Source organism: Squalius cephalus, assembly GCF_949319135.1.
Source record: "Squalius cephalus genome assembly, chromosome: 10".
Classification (NCBI taxonomy): Eukaryota; Metazoa; Chordata; class Actinopteri; order Cypriniformes; family Leuciscidae; genus Squalius; species Squalius cephalus.
This window is the reverse complement of record NC_137131.1, coordinates 7,644,028-7,670,468: the sequence shown is the minus strand read 5'-3', so window position 1 is coordinate 7,670,468 and position 26,441 is coordinate 7,644,028. Positions and strand designations below refer to the sequence as shown.

Sequence of the window (26,441 nt, the reverse complement as noted above, 5' to 3'; positions counted from 1 at the left end):
ATTACTAACAGGCTAAAATGGAGTATTTGTACTTTTAAAAATGTATTTCTTGCACAGCAATGCCATTTAAGTAAGTAAAAATGCAAGGTGGGAAAAAAATTATATATATATATATATATATATATATATATATATATGTATATGTATATATATATATATATATATATATATATATATATATATGTATATATATATTTATATATATATATATATATATATATAACATTTTTTTTTTTTTTTATATAGTATATATATATTTTTTTCACCTTGCATTTTTACTTACTTAAATGGCATTGCTGTGCGAGAAATACATTTTTATATAAAATGTATTTCTTTTTATAGAAATACATTGTATATATAATATATATATTATATATATATATATATATATATACACACACACCCATACACACACACACACACACTTACACACATACTACACTACCATTAAAAAAATTGTGGTTATTTATAAAAAAAACTTTTTTTAAAACTTGCAGACCCCCAACATACTACTGTATATATATATTTAAACTAAATTTATATCAGTTTTTATTTTCAGCTCACAGTTGAGCTTTTAAATCATACAGTTAAAACTGTGCCCAGCATCGAAAAATATAAGCATGTCATTTATACATGAAAATATATTTCAGCTCAAATCCTGTCCATGTTATTTGTTGAACTTTCAAATGATATGCAAAAACCGAAGTCTTAAATGGCCACACCTGAGCCAAACTGAGTAAATCTTTTCCTTCCTCCAGTTCCCAAGGTCACCCCAGCCAACGTGAGCGGAGGAGGTGGCAGTCGATCAGAGTTAGTCATCACTTGGGAGGTAAGATGACCAATGCACTTCACCGCCCGTCTCTGTGTGTGTGTGTGTGTGTGTGTGTGTGTGTGTGTGTGTGTGTGTGTGTGTGTGTGTGTGTGTGTGTTTCTCTCCCTTAGTGAGTCCTTTGTATACAGTCTCCCTTTGCAAGCTGGCTAGACATCATTGTTCCTTTTATGTGAGGTTTTCATTAATCATAGTACAGTGGATACACAGAACACTTCATTTTCTGTAAGAGCTGCGTGGCAATAACTGCCGCTGTCATACAGGAGAAGCAGCAAAGATAATTAAATGGAGTTACCCTCGAATTTTTGCGAGGAACTTTTCAAAGATTACGTTCTCTCTTTCTGTATCTCCTTTCATGAGAAATGTTCTATTGTTCAGGTTTGAGAGTCAGCTGGTATTATCTATTGAGCTGGAAGTTTGTCACAGGGAACTTGAGACTTCAGTTCTGTTGTTTTTTAAATAAAAATGACGTATACCACAGAACGCCAGCTTTTGTCCAAGAGAATTTCATGTCTTTTACTCCAAAACCACCACTTCATTCAACAGTACTGGTGGATTTCACTGTACAAAACCTAGTGTTATATTGTATTTCAAGACTTCATATTATACTTTAATAACAAAAATGTTTTAAAATAAAATATTTCTTTATTAGACTTATCTATTTTTTATCAGTATTGAAATGTGAATTGTGTAGCTTTGTCAGATTTTTCTGAGATTGTTCCTAGATAGATAGATAGATAGATAGATAGATAGATAGATAGATAGATAGATAGATAGATAGATTGATTGATTGATTGATTGATTGATTGATTGATTGATTGATTGATTGATTGATTGAAATCAGTTGTCAGTCGAGCACTGTTTCTGCTGCTCCAAATCTTAGAAGGGAGCTACCGGTAATAGACAACAAGGCAGCTCCTAGGTTTTGGAACACATCCCATTAGGTTTGGTCTCTCTATGGCAAATTGTTATTTTCACAGCAGACACTGGAGTGAGCGCTTGATTACAGGTGCATTTTTATTTAGCCGTTAAACTCTCCCGCACAAGTGTGCGAGCGTGAAAACATAATCTCCCCCTTCTTTGAGTCGCATGCCATGGTTTCGGACTAATGGATGCTATTTTCTGGTGGTCTCACCGTTACCGCACCGCATTACTGCATGGTCAGTGGCAGACCAATATTTCAAACAAAAACCACCATGATGTCATTACCTGGCAAAACGATTTCCTGGGAGATGTAATCCCTCTCTTGCTGAAGAGGCAGAGATGACAGATATTGCCTCAGACCACGTCGCGGCAGAGATTAGCGCGAATACGGCGTCTGATGCCTGACGGGTGTCAGGAAAGTCATACACCCTGCTGTCTGCACAGCCAAAATATAACAGACGGGTTTGTGTGTAAACTCTAGAGTAAAAGGGTTAGTTCACCCCCAGAAAAAAAAAAAGATCATTAATTCTTCACCCTCATGTCGTTCCAAACTCGTAAGACTTTCGTTCATCTTCAGAACACAAATGAAGATCTTTTTAATGAAATCTGAGAGCTTTCTGTCTCTCCATTGACAGCTACGCAACTACCAACCTGACGCTTCAAAAGTTCATTAAGAGATCGTAAAAGTAATCCATATGAATTGAGCGGTTTAGTGCACATTTTTCTGAACAGATTTTATTTAGGCTTTTTTTTTCACATAAACATTCATCAACAACACATCAGTTGTGGTAAACAGAAGCTTAAGCATGTTCGCTTGACCTGTGAGAAACAATGAGGATCATTCTCGTGTTACGCAGCACGTTTGAGCTTCAGCAAGAACCAATGAGGATCATTCTCGTGTTACGCAGCACGTTTGAGCTTCAGCAAGAACCAATGAGGTTCATTCTCGTGTTACGCAGCACGTTTGAGCTTCAGCAAGAACCAATGAGGTTCATTCTCGTGTTACGCAGCATGATTGAGCTTCAGCAAGAACCAATGAGGTTCATTCTCGTGTTACGCTGCATGATTGAGCTTCAGCAAGAACCAATGAGGTTCATTCTCGTGTTACGCAGCATGATTGAGCTTCAGCAAGAACCAATGAGGTTTGTTCTTGCCCGTCAAGCAGGTTCGGCTGAGCTTCTGTTTATTTTCGCTGATCAATGTTTAAATGTGAATAAAAGCCTAAATTCAGTCTGATCATCATATAAAGCGATCGTGTCTCTTCAGAAAATTTGGACTATGGATTAGTTTTACAATCACTTTATGACCTTTTTGAAGTGTCAAAGTGGTAGTTGCGTAGCTGTCAATGGAGGGACAGAAAGCTCAGATTTCATCAAAAAGATCTTCATTTGTGTTTTTAAGATGAAAGAAAGTCTTACGGGTTTGAAATAACATGAGGTTGAGTAAGTAATGACAGAATTTACATTTTTGGGTGAAATATCCCTTTAAGAGAAAACACCTTACAAACAAGTAGCATGGTTGTAAAACCATGACATTTAGATTACCATGGTACATGGTTGTTTTTGTCTGTGGTGAACATATAAGGAGTAGTAGTATATAAGGATAATATATCAGGGTATTTTAATAAAGGGAATGTACTGTATTATAGATGTATGTGCTATATTTGTGGGTGTGTGTCTGTGTTGCAGCCTGTTCCTGAAGAGCTCCAGAACGGAGGAGGGTTTGGCTACGTCGTTGCTTTCCGGCCCTTTGGCGCCACCGGGTGGATGCAGGCGGCAGTTCCCTCTCCCGAAGCCTCCAAATATGTCTTCAAAAATGAGACCATCTTACCCTTCTCCCCGTTCCAAGTGAAAGTGGGGGTGTACAATAACAAGGGGGAAGGACCTTTTGGGCTCGTGGTCACCATCTACTCTGCTGAGGAGGGTCAGTCATATTAACCGTTGTGTGCAACAGAGAAATTAAAGTCAAATGTACCCTTTCACATATCGCTGTGTAGCGCTTAGCAGCCAGTTAATAGGAGCCAAGTTAACTGAAGTGTGTTGTGCCAGAACCCATTAATCATGGCCAGCCTTGTTTTTCAAAAAGAGTTGGACTTTTACAGACATTTGTTGAATAAAACGCTCTAATCGAAGAATTTCTCCGTCGAATTCAGAGCCTGGAAGGGCCCCCAGTCGACTCAGAGCCAAAAGTCTTTCAGCGTTTGACATTGAGGTGTCCTGGAAAGCCCTTCCCTGGAGCACGAGCAAGAAACGAGTTCTCGGCTATGAGGTACACACTAAACACTTTCACATTAAAAGCTGAATTTTTTTTTTTGTGTGTGTGTGCATAAACGAAATATTTAGTTTATTGTTATAATTACTTAAGATTTTTCAAAACCCTAAATATTAAAACCATTATGCACATTTTTTAAATGAACATGAATAAAACTTGCTAAATCTAAATATAGAATTAATTGTTTAATTAATTGCTTAATCCTTCAAAATAAATCTACTGATGACTCAAAGACTGACACTGATTAGCTCATGTTAACCAATTAAAAGGATACAATTTAAAAATATGGATTTATGATAACTGATTTTAAGTATTATGCATATATATATATAGATATAGATATATATTTATGTGTTCACTTTTACTAAATATACAAATATTATGCAATACTATTCAAAAGATTTTTTTAAGTAATTAATACTTTTATTTAGCAAGGACACTACATTTTTTTTAAAGTGAGAGTAAAGACATTCATAATGTTACACAAAAATATATTTCAAAATTCATGTTGTTCTTTGAACTTTCTAATAAACTTTAAAAATGTATCTCAATTCACACAAAAATATTAAGTAGCACAACTGTTTTCAACATTCATAATAATAAGAAGCATATTAGAATGATTTCTAAAGGATCACGTGATGCTGAAGACTGGAGTATTGGATGCTGAAAATCTAGCTTTGCCTTTACAGGAATAAAATAGATTACCATAGAAACATTTATTTTAAATTGTAATAATACAACATTAACAAGATAAACATTAAAAAAATCTTACCGACTCCAAACTTTTGAATGGTAGTGGATATAAGAAGTTGAGATCATAAGGAGGCTGTTACATCATTCACAGTGCTTTATGGGATTGGGCGGGACTTCTATGATTGCTGGATGCCTCTACAGGATTATGGGTTGTGAAGTTCTTCACCAGGAGTTTAGCAGTTATAAGCAGTTTTGCAAATGGTAGTAATGTGTTTTGTTATCACTAGGGAAACAACCTATGGAGAAAATCTCCCAGAGTACTGTTGCTGCGCACTGTAGATATTACAATGCGAGCTACCTTTTTAATTTGATAGTAACAGTGTTTTGTTTTTTAGGCTGTACTATTGCAACCAACTCCTAGTTAGAGTTGTGTTGTTAGTCGTTTCTTTGTTGTAAGTCATCTACAAAGATCGTAAATATAAAGCACTGAGACCTTTTTGTCCTCTACTAACAGTTATGGAACAAATACAAATTAGGTTTGTGCCACCATCCGTCTCTGACTCTTCGCTGGGACTGTCCACAGACTTTGGGAGGGGAAAAGAAAATCAGTCAACCTGACAGTTGGGAAACGTTGCTTAAGATGATTTTCCTATGACAGGTTCATTTCAATACTGCCACACTTCAGTGGCTGAGTAACCAAAGCACCTGTAAGCAGATAACCTGCTATTCAGATACTCCACAAAGAAAATTACAAATATATTGTTTCTCCCAGTAGTTTTAAATGATATTGCACCCAGTTTAATTAAAGTTTAATGCTGAGCGGTTCTGTTTTGTCTTTCTCTGTAGTTGAGATACTGGGAGAAGAATGGCAAAGAAGATACAGCTAGTGTGCTAAGGACAGTAGGAAACCGAACAATAGCCATTATTCAGGGCTTAAAAGGAAGTAGCTCTTACTATATAACAGTGAGAGCCTACAACACAGCAGGAACAGGACCACCAAGTCCAGCGGTCAATGTTACCACCAAAAAGCCCCGTAAGTAACTTTTTTTTTTTTAGATTGATTGAAGAGGATGTCACTGAATGATTGAGTGTTTGACTACCTGGTATTAAGATGCGTTTTGGTCGATTAAATCACGAATGAATGACGCTAAATACAGGTGTAAACGGGGTCTAAAATGTTTTGAGCTTGTCCACTTTCCACCACCTCCAGAGGAAGTCAAAAACACATTCGACCAGATTGCTTTCGTAGTGTAAACGCTCATGTGGTCGAATGTGTTTGAACAGTGAAAAAAGACCACCTACTGACCTAAAACATTATGGGAACTGCGCTAGCCAGACGGAATTTAAACTTTGTTGTCTGAAGACCTGAGTTTGGTTTGAAGATGAAAAACGTACCAAGCACAATGTTCTCTCACCATTCCTGATAACACACACTCACAGTGTTCGGCGTGTACGTGCGGCTGTCAGAGCAGAAATGAAAGCTGATTCTCTCTGCATGTTTTTCCGTCGTCTCCGTGCGCGTTCACGTAAATTGTGCAAGCTTATTTTGTCCATTAGATTGAGAATTTGGCCCACCCATAGACCCTCCTCTTGAAGAGATCAGGACAGAAGTGGCTGAAAGTGGACAAAAGAGACGGATTAAAACACCAGGTGTAAACGAGTATGTGTCTACCTCGTCTGCTTGTGATCCGATCGACCAAAACACATCTTAATACCAGGTGTAAACAGGGCCTTATTGTATTAGATTATTTTCTCTCTGATTTGTGTCTGTCTTCATCCAGCCCCCAGCCAGCCGCCCTCAAAAGTCATGTGGAATACGTCAAACTCCAAGATTATTCTCAACTGGGAACAGGTGAAACCTCTTGAAAATGAATCCGAGGTCATGGGATATAAGGTAAGCCCAAATCTTCTTGCAAACTACACCTCCAAATGCTCTGATATGTGTGTGACAACGACTCCAAAGCCTCTATTGGTTTGCTTGTATTGTATGTACACTTCTGCATCAGCCATTAAAAATCCCATATCGGTCTGATCAGTGTTGGAGGAAGTTACTTTTAAAAGTAATGTGTTACAATATTGCATTACTCCCTAAAAAAGTAACTAATTGTGTTACTTAGTTACTTTTTATGGAAAGTAATTTGTTGCGTTACTTTGTGTTACTTTCTCTCTCCTGAGCTGGGCTTGCTTGTTTGTTTTTTAATAACAACAAAAACCAAAGTTCTATTTTGGGCAAATGTAAAGGTTACACCAAAAGTGAAAATAAGCCTCAGGCTGAAGGAAACACAAATTCATGCCTGTACAATAGAGGGCGCAACTCAAACAAACCGTTTGAAAATTAAACATAAATGTGATGTTTAAAGTCATTTTTGCTTGGTATGATTGACCAGGATCATCAAAGATATTGTTTAATAAAGTGAGAATAAATACATGAAGTATATTTATATTTGACAAACTTAAACATTTAATATTTGCATGTTGTGTAATATTCTGAGTTTGCATTTCACTGTTTTTATTCATTTTGAGGAAAACTGAATCTTTTTTGTGCAAGTTTGATGAGTAAATGCATGCTCACATTTAGTCTAGAACTACAATAACTATCATGTTCACACAGCGCACACAACACCTCTGCACTTATGATTTCTCTCAACATGGGGACAGAAGTCTCAGTCAATACATAGTCACTTGCGTTACTTATTTGAAAAAGTAACTCTTATTTTGTTGTAAATGTACTAGTTACTTGAAAAAAAAGTTATCTTTTACCCGCATTACTATCTGTTACTTATCCCCAACACTGGGTGTGCTATAATGTGGGACCATGTAATTGGAGGTAATTGTTCCTAAAACATTTTGGAATGGTTCTGTAGGTACTGTACAAGCGGAACCATTTCAGCAGGCCCAACGTTATGGAGACTAACACCACGTCGGTGGAGCTCTCGCTGCCCACAGATGTGGAGTACTTCATCCAGATCAAGCCTTTTGGAGAAGGAGGAGAAGGCAGCAGCAGCCCACAGATCAAAATTCCCAGAATACCAGGTAGATTGTCCTATGCTGAGTGACTTATTTTTTATGCTAAATTTAAAAAAAAAAAAATGTAAAAGTGGAAAAACTTTGAAGCTTACAATATTATAAATAAAATGCATTATAAGTAATTTAGCATTATAATATGTGAGGGATAATGTACAATCAGCCTGTCATTATCACATTAAACTCAACAGGGCGATCAGACTTGAATCAGCCTGAAGGGGTTCATTTTGCACTGATTACTGTACATTATCCTGCTGATTACATGACTGCTCACCAAATAATTACTAAACGTGCATGAAAGATTGGTAAATACAAAATATTATATATTTGAGATTAAACACCACTGTTCAAACGTTTGGGTCTGTACGATTTTTCAGTCCCTTCTACTTAGGTTACATTTATTTGGTCAAAAATACAATAAAACAGTAATATTGTGAAATATTATTACAATTCAAAAAGTTTTTTATTTTAATATATTTTACATTGTAATTTATTATTGATGGCAGATCTGGATTTCCAACAGATATTACTTCAGAAATCCTTCTAATATGCTGATTTGGTGCTCAAGAAACGTCTTATTATTATCAATGTTGAAAACAGTTGTAGTTTACAGTTGTGGCCTGATCAGGCAGACTGAACCGTAAGTCATAGAGACTTGAAACGTTGAGGGCTGGTAGTACTCACACCGCCTACAACGTCACCAAAGGCGCGCCCCGAACGGCCTGACGGGGGCCCTACAGCGGTCAAAAGTATGAAATGGCTCAGAACTCCTAAACTGTTAGGCGTAGGCTCAAGTGTCTTATATTATTGGAATTCTTGGCTCATGGTGGACAAAATGCATGGATTTGCTCGCCCTTCGGGTGCCATTTTCGAGTAAATTGAGTTTTTTTGAAAAACCTACTTTTGCGAACTACACCTAGGTTTTTGGCCTGGTCGGAACCAAACCACTGCAGAAATATTCTCTGGAGAGTGACTATCAATAATCATAAAAAAAAAATCGAAATTTCAATTCACGGTGGCTAAGAGGAACCAAAATGTTCGATGTGACCGGGGCCACTTTTACTAAAATGGCTATCAACGGAAAGGGATATTTTCGCTAAACTCGGGATACATGTTTATGAGCTCAATCTGAGGTTACATGAAAATAATTGTGACGATTGGGCTATAAGAGGGAAAATAATCATGAAAATGGCTATAACCGCACCCAACCGTTAGTCAGATGAAAATTGGCATGCAGTGTCTTTGTCCAGGGTGCCATATAGTCTATGAGAACATTGGCGTATCTCAAAAAACTCAGTATGCGTCATCAGCACAATGCCCTGAAGGAGCCTGAGAAGTTTCAAGCCAGCGCTTTTCACGGAAGTGACCTCCTTACTCCTGAACTCCTGAATCCTTGCCGAGTCCAACGATACCAAACATGCCAATTTTTGCCTTATGGTTTGTGTAACGGTGTCATTTAGCGCTTAAAAAACTTGCAATTATCTTCGAAACCGTTAGTCCGATCGAGACAAAACCACCACAGGAAATTTGAAAACATAGGTCAATAGCTAAACAATAACGCCCAAATGTCAAAATTATGATAGGAACTGACAAAAAAATCCAATCAATGTGATCATGTTTATGCTCTCATAAATATATGTCTAAACTTCAAAACAAAATGAGATATTTACAACAAATTTGACACACATATTTAAATATGTTTTTCCTTAGTAAATTGCCTGTATTGGCTGTAAATGGTCTTTTCCATCTATGATCTAAGTTTATTTGGATCCCCATTAGCCACTATCTAGGCAGTGGCTAATGGGGTCCCATACATTTGGGGTCCCAAAAATACAAAACTACATTTAATCAACAACAATAAAAAGTCAAGTCAATGAAACAATTGACTATATATTGTGCCATCAAATGTTCCTTTAAATATTTTTTTTAAAACTAATGTTTCTTGTTAAAAAATATGTAATATCAAAGGTAAATCATTCCACATTTTCATTCCTCTATACATTACAGTCCGTTGTTTTGCAGTGGTTTTCGAAACAGGAAATAAAAAACATCCCTTTTATGCATGCCTGGTGTTAAAATTATGACTAGTACTACCTACTATACAAAAGTTGAGAGTGCAGGACATTAGGAACTCTAGACACAGAAATATTTCTTATAAAACAAAGCAGAGACAATCCTTCACCAGTGCATTCTTATTATATTAGCCCTTCTTTTACAGTTTACAGTGAGTCGTGTCGCTCTGTTCTGGACTAATTGTAATTTTTATTAGTTCAATTTTTTCTCTTTACTTGATGCACACCTGATAAATGCTGCTTGCAGCTTTAATATAACATTTGTTTTGCTATTTCTCATTCATTCACTGATTCATTCTCTTTCAGGTCCCAATGCCATTGCCTCGGCTTCCAGTGTCTCCACTCTCTCGGCTCTCAGTACAATAGCTCTCTCCCTCACAGCTCGCACATCTTTATGACAGAACACAGCGCGGGCCGCTGACTTCAGACCACACGTTCTTCCTTGAGAGGAGATTCTGAGAAAAGTGACTCAGACAGATTGATGAAAACCCATTCATACAAACCAGAGGACCTACATGAACGATAATAGTGGAATGAAGAGAAAAAGATTAGGGAAAAAAACGGGTGTGTGTGTGATTCGCTAGCCAATTCAAAAGAGATTGAAGGCTGATGGGATTGAATTTGATGTTACCAAAGCAGCTTAAAAAAAAAAAAAAAAAAAAAACATGAGGAAAATATGTCACATGCTTCTTTTGTATGTACGACATATCTAGCTTTTTCCTTTTTTTATTTGATCCAGTCGGTCTGTCTGTTCCTATTACAGTACGCAGAGTGTGTAGGAACTGCTTTAGATGCATGTCATGTACAATGTTTTGTAAGAGAATGCAGGTGTCTGAAACTTAGAGCAAGACATATTTGGCTGAAAACCAACTAATCATCATTGAATGAAGTGACGATCCTCTGAGGGTCACATGTACTTACAAGCTAAGAATCTCCAAGGACTTCTTACTGTTTACGACACGGGAATACTTTGCACTGAAATCGCGTCTGGAAGAAAGTGAACAACAACAACAACAACAAAAAAAATCCTGACCAGAAACCTCTAGAGAATGCTGCTACAAGGCCAAGTCGGACGTCTTTGTCACCTCCCTCCATACTGGTCAGCAGCAAATGGACACCAGGCGTTCACATTAGCCGTCTATTTTTTCCATCATCTTCCGCTTCTCTGTTTGTGTCGCATCTAGAGCTCTTCTTTGCCTTTTTGTGTGCCTCATTGTGTGTTTTTGAAATCCTCAGGTCCTCAGAAAAGCCTTAATACATATTTTCTTAGCATTACCTACTTAGATAAGTGCTGGACGCCAAGGCTGCGAGTGGTTAGTCAAGCGGGATGCTGGGGTTTGGGTAGTTGGTGTGAGTTTATTGCTTCCATGTTCCATACTATAACAGCCGTATGCTGTTCCTCATTGTTTCAAGGCAATACTGTGTGTGTGTGTGTGCGTGTGTGTGTGTGTGTGTGTGTGTGTGTGTGTGTGTGAACTCTGCTAATGTAGGGGCTACGGGCTCTGCATTTTTTTAATGCCATGTGGGACTGGTGCGATGAAAGTAGCTTGTCATTTCTTGAGGTGCAAATAGTCGTATTGCTTAAAGGGACATGTGGAGCTCTAAGACTGAGTGAAAACAAATGTATATGTAAATGCTTTTTTGTATATTCCAGACAATTTATATTTAAGTGGAACACATCAAACTTTCCTACAAAACTCATCTCTGTTTTTATCTAACAAACAGAATAGACGTTTCTTAGCTTACCGTGGCTCTGCATGTGGATGTACTCATTCCATTCTTGATTCATTAGGTACTAACCAATGAACTTTTGACGAGATGATACAAATAGTCACATCCATTTCAGAAGATTTGTGTATCAGTGTGTCTGCCATAGCCAGAATGCTCTTTCTCTAAGCAGTGCTTTCCACCAAACTTATTTGGCTTTATCAGAGCTCCATTTATTGAACCATATAACTTTTTTCCTCCAAGGTTCTCTGTTTATACTGGATCAGAAAATAAACGACATTTATAAAAATGATCACACAAATGTTTTGTTTGGGTGCATTATCTGTGACTGACTAACAGAAAAATGTGATTATAAAGTGCTTAATGATAGTTCAACCAAACATTTTGTCATTTGCTTAAACTCATGTCATTCCAAACCCATATAACTGTCTCTTCACACAGGTTAAGTAAAGCGCCTTAAACTGTGCTATATTCCATCTTTTGAAGCTTTGTGTGAGGACTGGAACATGCAAGTTATTTAAGGAATATTTCACCCAAATAAAATGAAAATTCTGTCATCATTTACTCACCCTCATGTCATTCCAAACCTGTATGAATTTCTTTCCTCTGCAGAACACATTTTGAAGATTTCTGTTTGTAACTATGATGAAAGTGCGCCAAATCACGATCGGTTGTGATCCAATACATTTTGGAAGCTGATCGATACCTCTTAGTAAAATGTAGAGTTTAAGAAACTTACATTTTGACATAATGTCAGTCACAATTATGAGTATATCACGTTGTCAATATGACCTTGTATGGTGACCTTAAAAATCTCAATCGTTCCTGATACAAAGCTATTGTAGTGCTTTAGATGACCTTCTTGAATATGAGTGCTATGAAATATTTACCTTTTTTGGAGCCTGGCAGCACCTGGCCACTGACAGTGTATGTAAATGAGAAGGCTCAAAAGTTTGGATAACTAAATTTGTTCCAAAGAAGAAAGTCTGGGATACACGACATAGACAGCATAGAGGACTCGACGCCAATCTAGCAAATCGGAGCCACATTTTGGGAAGTTGGAGTTGACGTTTCACAGAAAAATGCAGAGTTTTTTTTTTTTTTTTTTCTTCTTCTTCTTCTTTAGACTGATTCCATAAAACCGGAGGATAAGATGAGCCGATTTTAGGGGAAAAAAATATTCGTCATGCGTCTGCAACGAGGTGAATTTTCCTCGTGTTCAGAACAAGACTTTTACTATTCTGACCGATTCTGACAAACTAGTAGGCTGGCTAGTGTATCAAAGTGAAACCAAAGTGTCTTACTTTTCGGATTCAAAATAGACAAAACTACTTTTTATTGTAACTGACATAAAAGTTAATATCAGTCCTGAAGAAAAAAATATAGATACATTTTGTTTATTCAAACGGCCACAGGTAGTGTGATCCTCCAAGTCGTTTACGGTATGATACCGTTGTCCTGTTGCCAGTTGTATAATCGTAAAGTAGATGTTTAGTGCTGTAAAATCTATTGTGTATTCCAGCTTTTATTAGTCATATGGGTTCGGTTTGGAAGGGTATAAGAAATAATTGTTGGTTTGAAGACACTTTAACATGCTGTCTGGAGAAACCCTTGTGATGCAGTACACTAGAATGTCCATTACGTGGTGTAGCCCAAGACTGTTTTGACCTCGACTGTACAAATAGTACATTTTATAAAGTGGGGTTTCTAGTGTGATTACTAACCTACGATAGGAACATTTCCAGACAATTGATTTATTGTCACATCAATAAACAGTATGATCCCAACAATATAAAAGCACTTGTCATTTCTTGAAGACTGGAAAAAAACACTGTTAAACAACAGAGCAAAAATCCATGTTCTTAGGTTTTACATTATGATGCAATTATTCCCAGTCAAAAACAGACTACAAGAGATACATTTTGTGCCAACAAAATTGTTAAAGGAAACAGTTTGCATTTTTATCTTCTGCTACTGATATTTTGATCAATCACAATAGTGATTTTTCAATGTCACCCATGTTGCAGCCGAGTATGAAATGTCACGGCCCTCCGTGACGATTAAAAGCAGCTGAAGCAAACGTGGCCTTTGGGGATCTTTTTCAAAAGGACTCCGTCGTCGAGTTCACCTTCAGCCGCAGTTGGTCTGCGGGGAGACGCTGTGTTTAATACATTGACAGCAATAACAGGGATGATGTATGAGCATATAATAAAAAGCTAATTGGGAGCATCTGGGGCCAAAAGGAAGAATTCCTGAAGAGACCGTGAAGCAGCTGTTTAAGACGGAGTCATAATAGAGATGAATGGAGTTCCACTGGATGATTTACTCTCTTATTGATGCTGGAGGTGACTGACGGCTGCTATTCACTCCCCGTCTTCCTCCCCGACCTCCATCTGCTCCAAGATTCCCTCTAACACCTCCGCCTTCCTCCGCTTCTTAGGAGCATCTGACAGAGAAGATGAGAGGACAGATTTGAGCACAGATTTGTTTTAATTCAATTAAAGAAGTGAAATTACTGGAATTGCAACCGGTGTTTGGGAAACTACTTCAAATTAAGGGATTTGGCAAGCTGCAGTTTTCAAGCAGTTAAGCAACAGTCAAACTACTGTTTGGGAAAAGTATTGAAAAAGTTAGTTGTTTGACTATATTTAGTTACCAACAATCAAGCAATTTGAGGGAGCAAAATCTTTTGAATTAAGTTACATATAATATTGATAGTTTACAACAAGGTCTTATATGTTAAGGCATGAACTAATATATTCTTGCAGCATATATTAACTTTTGTTAATAGAAAAATGTTCATTTTAGTTCACAGTGCATTACCTAGTATTAACAGATACAACTTTTGATCTTAAAAACTCATACAGGTTTGTTTTTCTCAACTATCCCTTTAAGATTAATAAATGCTGTAGGATATGGTTGTCAGTCCTGTATTTGAGTCCTTAATATGGTTACGTTCACACACAGTTCAGTTATTTACGGGAGTGACAACCCAAACTCGCACCTGTACATTTTCAGGACTCATAACCACATCTAAAAACCCACGCTGTGAACACAACTGGGCTGGACAACTAGTTGCCCGTCATGTCAGTGTGACAGAGCCGCTCTGCGCTGCACAAACGTGTGTCTACCGTGTGTTGTGTGTTTTCATGTGTGGTTTAGCTTTCAGTGATGAACAGCGATGGAGATATGAGCTGTGTGTCATCTGAAGGTTAGATACAGTCACTGTTCTCCACCGGAGCGGCTCCTGTCAGTTTTGAGTTCTACGTGCGACTCAAATGCACCGCTCTCCATCAGATATAAAAGCTGCAGTCAGTTCATGAAGATTTGACGGATGAACTCAAGGCTCGACTGGATTCGTCTTATTAAGTGATCAGACATTTCAGTTTTATGGACATTGCCATCTTTGATATTACTATGTTCACTGTCACTATGTTAACTGGTAAGAGAATACAGGCTCGACTCCCATTGCATGTTCATACAGACAGAATTCGAGATGCTACTGTAAGTTGCTGTTTGAACATTTTGTCACACTTGTAATTGAATGCGGCTGTCACTCCCAAAAACTGTGATCGTAGGCTTTTAGTAAGTTATTAATTAAAACTGCTTGCAACGGTTTACGCTAAATAACTGTCACGCTGCACATAAAACAAAAATGTTACCATGAAAGTGCTGTGCGGTTTTTCGTCGCAGGTCGTCCACAGTGTCCTCTGCGTCTGCCCACTCCAACACCAGCCTCCTGCCGTACAGATGGGTACTGTGGCACAGCGCCGTGAACGCTTTCTGTGAGAGACCAGCACAAAATCAAAGCTCGTGTTAGATGTACTGTAACTAGACACATTGAACAGGATCAGTGTTGATTAGTTGTTTTACAGGATACTGTCTGACTGTGAAAAGCACGAAACAGAAAGACACAGAGACAGATGCACCCACCTTGGCATCCTGTTTAGTGAGGAAGTCAATGAAGCCAAAACCACGGTGGGCTCCACCGATCCCTTTCTTTGGCAGGCGGACAGTCTTCAGCTCTCCAAATGTACTGACAAAAAGAGACAACACCTGCACTTCAAATCAGAGCTCACATGAGGACTATTTCACAAAAATTACAAGGGTACCAAAAGCATGATACTTTCACAGTCATTTTTGTTAGTGAAAAATACTTAGTCAAGAGTTGGAATAATTTGGCCTGCTCTGTTCTATAACATGCACATGAAACGCAACAAATATCCGTTAAATGTGAAACAAGGCTGACCAGAAGAGTTCTCGCAGTTCTTTCACTGTGGCCTGGAAGGGGATGTTTCGCACCAGGATCTTAGAAGTCCTCTGTTTCCTGGAGGTTTGCTTTTTCCTCTTGGGTTCCGCCACACCTGATCTGCAAAAACAACAGAAGGAAAACGCATGTGACTAGTGCCCTTTATTATGCTTGTTATTGACTTTATTGGTCAAACTGACAAAGAAAGCACATATGAAAGAATTTAAAAGCAATGATATTACAAAAAGCAATCTAAAAAAAAACAAAAAAAACTTAAAACACTGTCTGTATATAATCTTGTTTACCATTATTACCCTAATTTAACATCAAACTGCATCGCTTCAACAAAAGCACACTGTGACTAGAAATTTCTAAAGTAAACCATTTATGTTAAATATTTAAAAAAAAAACAGGTGAATATGGTATATGCAAATCATGAGTTACTCCAATGAAACTTTACCAAGTTTCTCGTCACTTTAATTACAATATCTTAATATAAGTTGCCCCTAAAAACACATTAATGTGAAAATTAGACACTTATTATGCATTACTTTCTGAAAACAGAAATATATATTTTCAGCAAATCCATGAACTCAAGGAGGTTTGTTCTTATATTCTTTCAAAACCTTTTCAAAATACTAATTTTGCAGAAAGGTACAGTGTTTAAAGAAAAGTATATAAACAGATAATAATTTGATACATTTTTGTAAATAAAAAAATAGTTTGGTTCATGTCTGTTAAATTGGAAGTTCAGATTTCGGTCTCATTACAATGCTGAAACAATTCTTCTCAAAAAATTATTATTGCATGCAAGGATAAATATAATACAAGAAAATTATCCCCAAAGCAGACACATATCTGTGAATGTTCTGAAGTACTTTGCTTTAATAATGTACAGCTTAAACACCAGTATTTTCTGCCCTGATCACTTCCATCTCCATCAATTAGACCAAAGTATTCATATTTTACCTATTTTTCTTATGATCATATTTTAAGTTATAAAATGTAAATTTGCAATCTGAATTAAATATGAGAAAAAAAAGATACTGTACCACAAAATAATGGCAAGAAAACAAGTCTGTCTATTGGCAAATCTTTACATGCTTCAGGTCCAACAAACAAAGTGTGACCAGTGAAGTCTGATTCAAGTGCAAATGACTAGATCTTGATGAGTTTATCAAAAACTGCTAAGTTCTTCACTGAATGAACTAAATTCATAATCAGAAGGCTTGGCGAGCCTTAAGAGAGAGAGCTTGGGGTTTGTGAAAACCTGTCCTACACAGAAAATGAAGATTTCGGACACAAAAGATGCCTCAACTTACTTGACTTCTCTTTCTGATATTTTTAGCTCAAGCTGGTGCTCATCAACTGTGCAGTGCTGCAAAAAAAATGAAAGTAATGAAAAAAAAAGCCTGAATTTATTTCATCACATGAATATTTGTGCATAGTAAAGAGTACATAAATACAGCAATGACAGAGCGGCAGATGGTCATTTACCTGCAGCTTTCTCATGGCTTTCTGTGCTGCCTTTGGAGTTTTGTACTGAACAAATCCATAACCCATTGATAACATTTTACCTGAGAGAGAGAGAGAGAAAAAAGATTCACATAGACAGGAAACAAGATGGAGAAATGACAAAAGAGATAGAGAGAGAGAAAATATCCAAATAACAAATATACAGATGAATATCAATGGTAAATATGAATGTCTGTGAAATCAAACCTGCTTTATCTCTCTTCTTTGATATCGTGCAGCTTTTCACCACACCACATTTAGAAAATGTCTGTCAAAAGAACACATTGAAACCCATATGGTGAGACACGGGCCGTGTTTACACCTGTTATTAACAACATCCGTTTGGGGTGATCCGATCACACAACACATGTTGCTGCTTACACCTGCTACTAACATGCATCTCAAATGAGTCTCCTGTGACCAGAACAAGAAACCTTCTCATGTTTCCACTACCACAAGATCTGCAGTTTGCTGCTAAAGTGCTTGTGCTCTTGAGCTCACCTCGTGTAATGTTTCCTCTGAGGTTTTAAAATTGAGGTTCTTAATAAAGAGAGTCGAGCCAGGCAAAATCGGTTCTTCCTCCTCCTCCTCATCCTCATCCTCCTCTTCCTTTTTGGCCAAGTCATTGTTCTCAGCATCTTTGGTTTGAGGCTCTGAGTGGAGGAAGAGAAGGATGTATTTTAGACAGAACGAGAAAAACTACAGAAAAAGCAACACTGAAGCTAAATACAGGACTGACAAAACACTGATTTGGATGTCCTGAAGGAAATACTTCAGAATTTTTATTAATTTGGTAACATTTTGGAATAAGGTTCAATTTGTTAACATTGTGAACATCATGAACTAACATTCAACAACAATTTTATAAAGGATCTATTAATCTAGGTTAATGCTAATGCTAAAAAAATGGAAAGAAATTAATACTTTTATTCAGCAAGGATGCATAACATGTACAAAAGTGATAGTAAAATACATTTATAATTTCACAAATGGTTTCTATAATCAAATAAATGCTGCAAACGAACTTTATATCCATCAAAAAAAATAATAATAATAATAAGAAGAAATGTTTCTTGAGCACCAAATCAGCATATTAGAATGATTTCTGAAGGATCATGTGACACTAAAGACTGGAGTAATGATGCTGAAAATTCAGCTTTACATCACAGGAATAAATTACATTTTAAAATATATATTCAAATATTGGCAATAGTTATTTGAATTTAATTCTAATAGTTATTTTTATTTTTGGTCAAATAAACGCAGCCTTGGTGAGCATAAGAAAATAGAAAATCTTACCGACCCCAAATTTCTGAACGGTAGTGTATATAATATACAATTGTTCAAATTAAAATGCTAAAAATGCATAAGTATATCTAGAAATGTATTTAATATGAACAAAGATTAATAAATGCTTTAAACGATTTGTTTATTGTTAGTTTATGATGTCTAATGCATTAACTAATGTTAATGATGAACAATCTTTATTGTAAAGTGTTAGTGCATTTTAATAGTTTTATAATTATAACAGATTTTTTTTCTTTTTTTTTTTTGGCAAACCATCCTCACTTATGAAATTAATAAATACATTCCTAAACTTTATTTAAAATGTAAAACATTTGGTAGCTAAAAGTATCACAATATCCAAAATATTTACAAACATCCCAAGGGAAGGGCTTGTTGGACGGTGTTCAAGTTCGCTTGGAATGTACAGAGCTTTATATGGAATTGTGATTTGGAATTTGGAATTTGGATGATTGGAATTCACTGCAGATTCCATGCAGGACTGTTTGTGATTCATTCTCATGTTGTCATTTCAATAAATGTCAAGGTTATGAACGTGAATGTTTAGGCATACATATATCCATTATACAAAAAGATGAATTGCTGTTTTAAGCACCAACAAACTGATATGTCAGTATTAAAGGATTACCTGGTTTAGGTTTTGGAGGAGTTGTAAAGACCGCTACAGGAGCCCACTCCAGATACAAGGGAACATGCTGGAACTGGGGAGATAGATCGTATGACATCATACCATGTCCCTAATTCAAGCTTTAACTAACTGAAGGCACACATGATTATAAACATTATTACAAATAAATATTATATAAACAAAAACATATACAAGTTCTTTTTTCCAGTGAAAACAGTAGCTCAAATGCCCATCACACACACTGACCTTTGTGTATGCAAGCTTCATGAAGGCCCGTTTGGCTTCGGTGGGCTCCAGGAACTCCACTATAGCAGTGAGGCCAGATGGGGGCAGCAGAACTCTTCCCAGAGATCCATGGGGCGAGAACAAAGCCTCAAGCTCTCTGACCTGTACTCCTGAGGGCAAGTTCTTCACCAGGAACACAGAGTTACTGCGCTGACCTGATGCCTAAATAGATGGAAATCACAGACACGCATTAACATAACCATGATCTATGCAGAAACAAACATAAATATATATTTGGACATTAGTTGTGTCACAATAAGCTTTTTTTTATTTTTAAAACACACGTGTCCAAGAGTTTATGTTGAGCCCTGATATATTTTCCTTGGTTGGTTTTCCCTAAAGAGAATTATGTTGTTGAAAACGAAAGTAAAAGAGTGATGCTCGTTCATTGAGTTTTACTGTGATGACTCATGAGAGTTCTTTGTCTTTATTAAAATCAACACATTATAATGATTTATCTGTCATCCACCCTCGATTCATTTGAATGTTATGTTTTTATTACTTGGCCCGCCCGACCCGCGGGTTATGATCCGTGCAGCACTATCGGCAAACTATACGGTTTGAGAATGGACACAGGCTGGGAACCCGCAACAAAACCGTCACGGTGGAAAAAAGTGTATCTGAGCATGTGACTGTCTATCCAAGTTTTGTCGAGAGCCGGAGGCGGCACGAAATCTGATGGAGGCGGCCAAATTGTAATTCTCTATGCAGGAAAAACCCTGTAATAATAACTTAATACATTAATGGGAATACTAGCCAATTATCATCTTGATATCGTCAAAGGCATCTGCCATCATCAATCCACCTGTACCACAACCCTATACCTGACTGAATGAGTCCAGGGACACTCCATTTTCCAGGAGGAACTGTCTGGTCTCTTGAACGATCTCTGTCTCTCCGAGGGCCATCCTCACAGCCAGACTCCCATCAGACTCCTGCATACATACACAAATCCAGTGTTACCTATGTTAATCCGCTCAAGAAAAAGACAATTTACAGGTCCAAAATACTCACGTGATCTAACACTTTGCTCTTGGTTGTGTTGTATTTCTGAGCGATGGTATCGGCCACTGCGCTCGTGCCCAAAAACAGTGTGTTCCAGTTATGAGAGCTGTGTAAAAACAAAACAAAAACAGTGAACACAACTGGAAATTATCCAGTAGAGGCTTTCAGCTCCAGATAGTTCATCAATTTCTGACCTGCCGCTGGCTGATTTGTCCTTGGCATCTTTACTTCTCTTAAATGAGGAGCTGCCTGGAGTGTTGGGCCCCTGATCGGGATTCTCCTTCTTCAGCCTTGAAGCCATGACATGCAGAACCCGCCCCTAGAGGGTCCAAACACTTGTAAGAAAGCAAATAAAACTATGCAGACAGAAATGAGATGAAAGTGATCAGTACCTGGAATACGTGGCCATCCAGTTGAGTCAAGGCTGAGACTCCGTTCTCTGGTATCATGTATGTCACAAAGGCAAAGCCCTTGGGCTTCTTGGTCAGACTGTCTATGGGGAAATGCACCTCAGAAATAGGACCTGATGAAGACACAAGAAAAATAAGTGGCTTTTGGATCGCGAAAGAAATCAGACATGGATTTTGGAAACATGGATCGCGAAATGATAAGTGGCAGATCTCCAACACTCACCGTGTTTGATGAAGACTTCTTTCAGATCTTCTTCAGTGCACGTGTAGGGCAGGTTCCTGATGAAAAGTCTTCCCGATTCCGCCACGTCTTCCTCTTCCTCATCGTCCCTCAGCTCACGCACAAAATTTCTCTCCTTTTTGCTTTCCTTCGCAGGCATTTTGTTTTTAAAGTTGTTGGCTCTGAACACTTCGATATAGCGCCCACCTGTGTGTTTACACGGATAATGTATTGCACATGAACAAGTGTTATTTGCAGTACTTGTTTTTGAACTGGTTGTGCTCCCAAAACAAAACACACAACTCAAGGATTTTTTCACAGTTGTGTACTTGTCAAAAAGAGTGAAAAATCGCTTACCCATGTAGTCTCTGTTCAGGCGCAGGGCCCTCTCGACCTCTGCTTCTGAGCGCAGGTCCACATACACGTAACCTTATCAGAGGAAATTCAACCAATCAAATGGCACAAGAGTGACATCTTCAGACCATCTACAGACAGTAAACAACAGAAGCTCTTACCTGTGTTGCGCCCATCCTTGTTTTTTGCAAATCGAATGGCAACGGGTTTCAAAGGCATCATAAATTCTTTCACTTGTTGCTAAAGTGAAGTGGTAAATCAGACAGACAGGACAAAAAAAAAAAAAAGGTCCAAAAAGATCAATAAAAAGAATAGATGTCTAGATTTGTGTTATTTATGTGACAACAGTGTTCTGTATTAATAATTACATTTATTAATAACAATAACCTTAAAATATATATATATTTATAAATAATTATATATGTAAATACATGGCAACATGAACACTGTAAAATAAAGTAAACTTGAAATTAGAAAAAAAAAAAAACTGGTAAAAAAACCTGGTAAATCAGTCCTTGAATATTAACAAAAGTTGTTGAACAAAAAACAAACTGCATATTCAATAGCTGCCAATAATCAATACCTCACCTCTTTGACGTTGAATGGAGCACCTCGTAGCTTGACTGTGAACCCTGTGCTCGACTCAATCTATAATAGTGTATGAACAGCATAAACAAATGAGCGTTTAATAGCCAACTATTCCATATTAAACCCCATGACAGTTTTATCACACTGACCATGTTCTGGACTGCTGGCTTATATGCACTGTCTGTGTGCTGGTCCGGGGACTCTTCCTCTTCCTCATCCTCTTCCTCATCCTCATCCTCATCAGCAGCATTGGCACCGTCCTCTTCATTCTTTTCCATCTCTTTCTCATCCACCATGTCTGATTTCTCCACAATTTTGGAGCGAAGATAATCCATATCAGATAGATCTTTCTTCAAGGCTTTCTTAGTAGAATCTGGTAAGAAAACACATTTGGAGAGCATAATAAAATCACACCTACACAAATACAGTACAAGTGCATGAAGAAAAGATTGGTGACACTTTACTTAAAGTCCCTCTGTGGTGAAAATCAAGTTTTTAATGTTGTTTATTTGTCTATGTGGTATTTTTAAAATGCTTTAAAGGGGTGGTATAATGCGCTTTTTCGAAAGATGTAAAATAAGTCTTTGATGTCCCCAGAGTGTGTATTGTGAAATTTTAGCTCAAAATACCCTACAGATATTTTTATATAGCATGTTAAAGTTGTCACCTTTTGAGGGTGAGCATTTTGTGTCTGTCCCTTTAAATGCAAATGAGCTGCTACTCCCAGCACAGGGGGCGGAGCTATAACAGCTTGTGTCCTTTAACCTCACACAGACATGCACTGAACATTTCAAAAACTTTTAGCCTTTTATGTTCAAACCGAAGTCAGAAAGATGGAGAGACTCAAGAAGAAGTGACAACATGTAGAATGGTTAGTTGGTGAATTTGTGTAGCTTATGTGTAGTTATCTTCTAGTAATTAATTAGCATATTCTGTCTTGATAATCTAGAAATCGCGTTCCCGTGGAAGGGGTTTATGTAAATTTAAGGGTTCATAATGTCACTAACCCGGGAGGAATGTCATGTAGTCCCTACCAGCCGTTTATTGTAGTCCTTAAAAAGTGATTTCTTTAAAATAAAATAAGAGTGTAGTTACATTTAAGCTATTTTAAGGCAGGAGGAATATGTTTAAATATGTCATTTTTGTGATCAAAGATGAATTTTAAGGGATAACATGATTGACTACAGGGTGACACCACTTTAAAGCCTTTATATATAATGCATTATAAAGGTATTTATAATGTACATTATATTATCTTTTCATAATTAATTGCAACCAAAGTTAAAATGCATTACATAAAATTTGCAGATTACTTGTTACATCTGAAATTGGTTGTTTTCCATGTGTTTTAATGCATTATACTTTCTAAAAGTGTGTTCAATGAATAGATAAGTATTATAATGTATTATAACTGTGGTTACAATTATTCATGAGACCATACAATGCATTACAAGGCATGATTAATGTATTAAAAATACTTTTATAATGCTTTATATTAGGGCTGTCAAATCGATTAAGTGCGCTAACATAAAAGTTGTGTTTATTTAATATGTGTGTGAGTGTGTGTATATATATATATATGCGTGTGTGTATATATATATATATATATACACATATATATAAACTAAGTAATACATACACACACACATATTATACAAACACAAATTTTATGGTAGATACGATTAATCGATTTGACAGCACTACTCTAAATATAAAGGCTTTAAGGAAAGTGTTACCAAACGATCTTTGCTACCCACAGATAAAAGTTGTATTGCCTGCTATAGGAATCACAAAAAAGAATCTAGAATTCAGCACAAAGTTCTCACCTTGTTTGTCCTCTTCATCAGCAGCATCCTCATCATCACTCAACTGCTCTGATTCATCAGAGTCAAAGTTCAGATAATCATCCTTAACAGGCGCTTTCTTCTGCTTCTGCTTCTTCTGCTCCTTCTCTTTCTCTTTCTCAGCTCCAATAGAAGCCGCTTCCACCGTGTCGTTGGCCCACGTGGGCACCTGTGTGCGTTTCTGGTGCACAGCCAGGAACTCCTGGAAGCTCTTGTCTTTTTGAAGCTAAGGATTTCAAATGACATTTTATAGGATGTCTGCATTTTTACTGAAGTATGATTTGTGTAATGCGATAAAGAACAGACTTTAGGAGTAGCAAACTTACATCCCTAAGAAGAATACTCAAAGGCTTCTTCTGCTGCTTCTGTGGAGATAGAGTGACCGCATAAATTCAGTTTGATTTATATGCATTGCACTTATTGCAATACACATTGTTCCAAATAGACAAATGAAGAAAAAGAAAAATCAACAAGGCCTTTCTATAAAACTGTTTGCAAACAATAAAGTGAGTGGGTCATAAATGTCCCATTTTGCTCAGAGCAGACACTGAAAAATTACAAATGAATTTACCAGTGAATCTTCATTTTTTTCTAGTTGTTCACATGATTCTTGTTCTTCTGTAACTTTGTTTGCTGATGGTTGGCGTGTGTGTTTGCTCCAAGGTCTGGCTTTGTTTGGGTCTCCAAAATCTGTGCAGGATTCCACCTTATTCAGGCAGATGATGAATAAGATGAGAATTACAATATACAATGTAAACTATTTGCATTACTATTTTAATCTATAAGTGAAATCTCTCAGACTCCTCCATGATCTTGTCACTTACAGTAACTCTAGATGTGTCCACAAAGCTCTTGTCGAAATGTTTCAGAGCTTTTTCTGCATCTTCTTCCGTCTTGAAACCAACAAACCCAAATTTGCGGAATTTGCCATCTTTGGTAAATTTCAACGCACAATCTGTAAGCGTCCCAAAATCCGCAAACATCTTGCGGAAGCGAGCTTCCTTCATCTGAGGACACATGAATAAATACAATTTCAACAGGTGTAAGTCAACGGTTCAAATCACATATATTTCATACACATACAGTTTAAGGGCTCAAAGCATTTATCATTCCCTGACAGTGCCTATAACAATTTATGGTTACATTTTATTTTAAGGTGTCCGTGTAACAGTGTAATTATACATTAGGACATTACATGTACTTACTACAGGGTTAGGATAAGGGTTTGGTTCAGAGTTAGTTGCATAATTTATAGTTATTACTCACTGCATGTAGCATGTGTAACAAGAACACTGTAAAATACAATTTATTCTACAATGCCATATTACACTGATGCTATCAAATGTAATACCATGATACTTTAATAGGCTACACCATAGCATTCAAATAGTGCTCCAAAAATACTCCATGATTTCAAATAAAACATAGTTGAGACTTTTTGTTAGTGAACACAGTAAAGAAGGGTGTTTCAAAGTTATTTACACTTTCGTAGGCGCATGCATCTTTGACAGCAAACTTGCAACATGTTCTAATATAATTACAAATACTCACCCCATTTGGGAGATTCTTGACTATTAACCTTGACATTTTCCCGAGCCTGGTGTGATTTTTTGAGGTAAAATAACAATATATTGTTTTATCAACAATAAAGCATGGTGCGCATCAGTAAGACGCCATCTTTACTGTATGACGTAAAGCGCGTCACCAAAGGAACTTGATGAGTATAGCTCCCTCTTCTGGACATAACTGCAATGATAGGATGCACTCATAGACATTTAAAATCACTTATATTCCCCAGTGATTGTAAACTCACAAGAACCTCCATTAAATCAGAACATAATTACTTTATCGGGTCTTATTTCATAAACCCAACCTTGAGCCATTGGGATTGTTAGCATCTCTGCTGTATAGCCTAGATGTACTGTTATTCTCACAGCCTTCCTAGCCTCAAACTCTGGAACATAGAAAGCATCCCCTGGCCTTCCAGTTTCTTTGCTTTTTGAATCATCTGTGTATATTTGAAGAAAGGTATAATGTGCATTTTTATATATTCGGTTACACATCTTTTTTACATTAAACCCATCACCCTTTCCCCTGATTTTCTCTATAACTTAAAGTCTATTTCAGGCTATAACTAAGGTGGTATTAGAGGTAGGCTATTAAAGTTAAGGTAAATAACTTTGAGTCCAGTTTCATTAATCCGCTTTTTTTTCTCTCTCTCTCTCTCTCTCTGTCGATTAATTCAGTAGCCTGCCATAGCTAGTTTTTCTCTTGCTATGATGCACTAATCATTTCCTTTACTTAAAATCAAACTTTGGCACGTTAAAATATACATAAAACTACATATTTGTGTTGTAACTTAAAACTTTGAAATATATGTAAATTAGGCATCGTCTTTTAAACATGGAAAAAAATGTGCTTATTATAGGTAAGGCAGTTACAGGCAATGCCATTTAAAACATAAAATCTAAAGCTTAGATCGATCAAAAGTCTGTAT

The 26,441-nt window shown here is 37.0% G+C and overlaps 2 protein-coding genes across 5 annotated transcripts in view; one reads left to right on the top strand and one right to left on the bottom strand.

Moving 5' to 3' along the window:
* cntn4 (contactin 4) overlaps nt 1-11,605 on the top strand; it is a 156,552-nt gene extending 144,947 nt beyond the window's left edge. For all 3 annotated transcript variants that reach the window (XM_079883995.1, XM_079883997.1, XM_079883996.1), the window contains exons 17-23: nt 759-829; nt 3,442-3,676; nt 3,906-4,021; nt 5,564-5,750; nt 6,499-6,611; nt 7,582-7,750; nt 10,120-11,605. In XM_079883995.1, the coding sequence (XP_079740121.1) occupies nt 759-829; nt 3,442-3,676; nt 3,906-4,021; nt 5,564-5,750; nt 6,499-6,611; nt 7,582-7,750; nt 10,120-10,211 (983 nt within the window). In that variant the 3' untranslated portion in view covers nt 10,212-11,605. The remainder of the gene's footprint in view (nt 1-758; nt 830-3,441; nt 3,677-3,905; nt 4,022-5,563; nt 5,751-6,498; nt 6,612-7,581; nt 7,751-10,119) is intronic.
* Nucleotides 10,976-25,650, bottom strand: rbm19 (RNA binding motif protein 19). Of its 2 annotated transcripts, XM_079883999.1 has the most exons (25): nt 25,496-25,650; nt 24,769-24,951; nt 24,516-24,650; nt 24,271-24,309; nt 23,927-24,170; nt 22,250-22,473; nt 22,101-22,160; nt 21,674-21,752; nt 21,516-21,587; nt 21,162-21,365; nt 20,921-21,051; nt 20,723-20,847; nt 20,538-20,634; nt 20,348-20,458; nt 19,485-19,685; nt 19,239-19,311; nt 17,807-17,958; nt 17,513-17,573; nt 17,288-17,367; nt 17,113-17,168; nt 15,791-15,910; nt 15,475-15,577; nt 15,204-15,324; nt 13,868-13,987; nt 10,976-13,686 (listed from the first exon to the last, which is right to left on the bottom strand). In XM_079883999.1, the coding sequence occupies exons 1-24, from the start codon at nt 25,529-25,531 to the stop codon at nt 13,905-13,907; spliced, it is 2,790 nt and encodes a 929-aa protein (XP_079740125.1). In that variant the 5' UTR covers nt 25,532-25,650; the 3' UTR covers nt 10,976-13,686; nt 13,868-13,904. The 2 variants fall into 2 exon arrangements, with proteins under 2 accessions (XP_079740125.1, XP_079740124.1); XM_079883998.1 differs by having other exon boundaries at nt 10,976-13,987.
* Between the last annotated feature and the right edge of the window lie 791 nt (nt 25,651-26,441).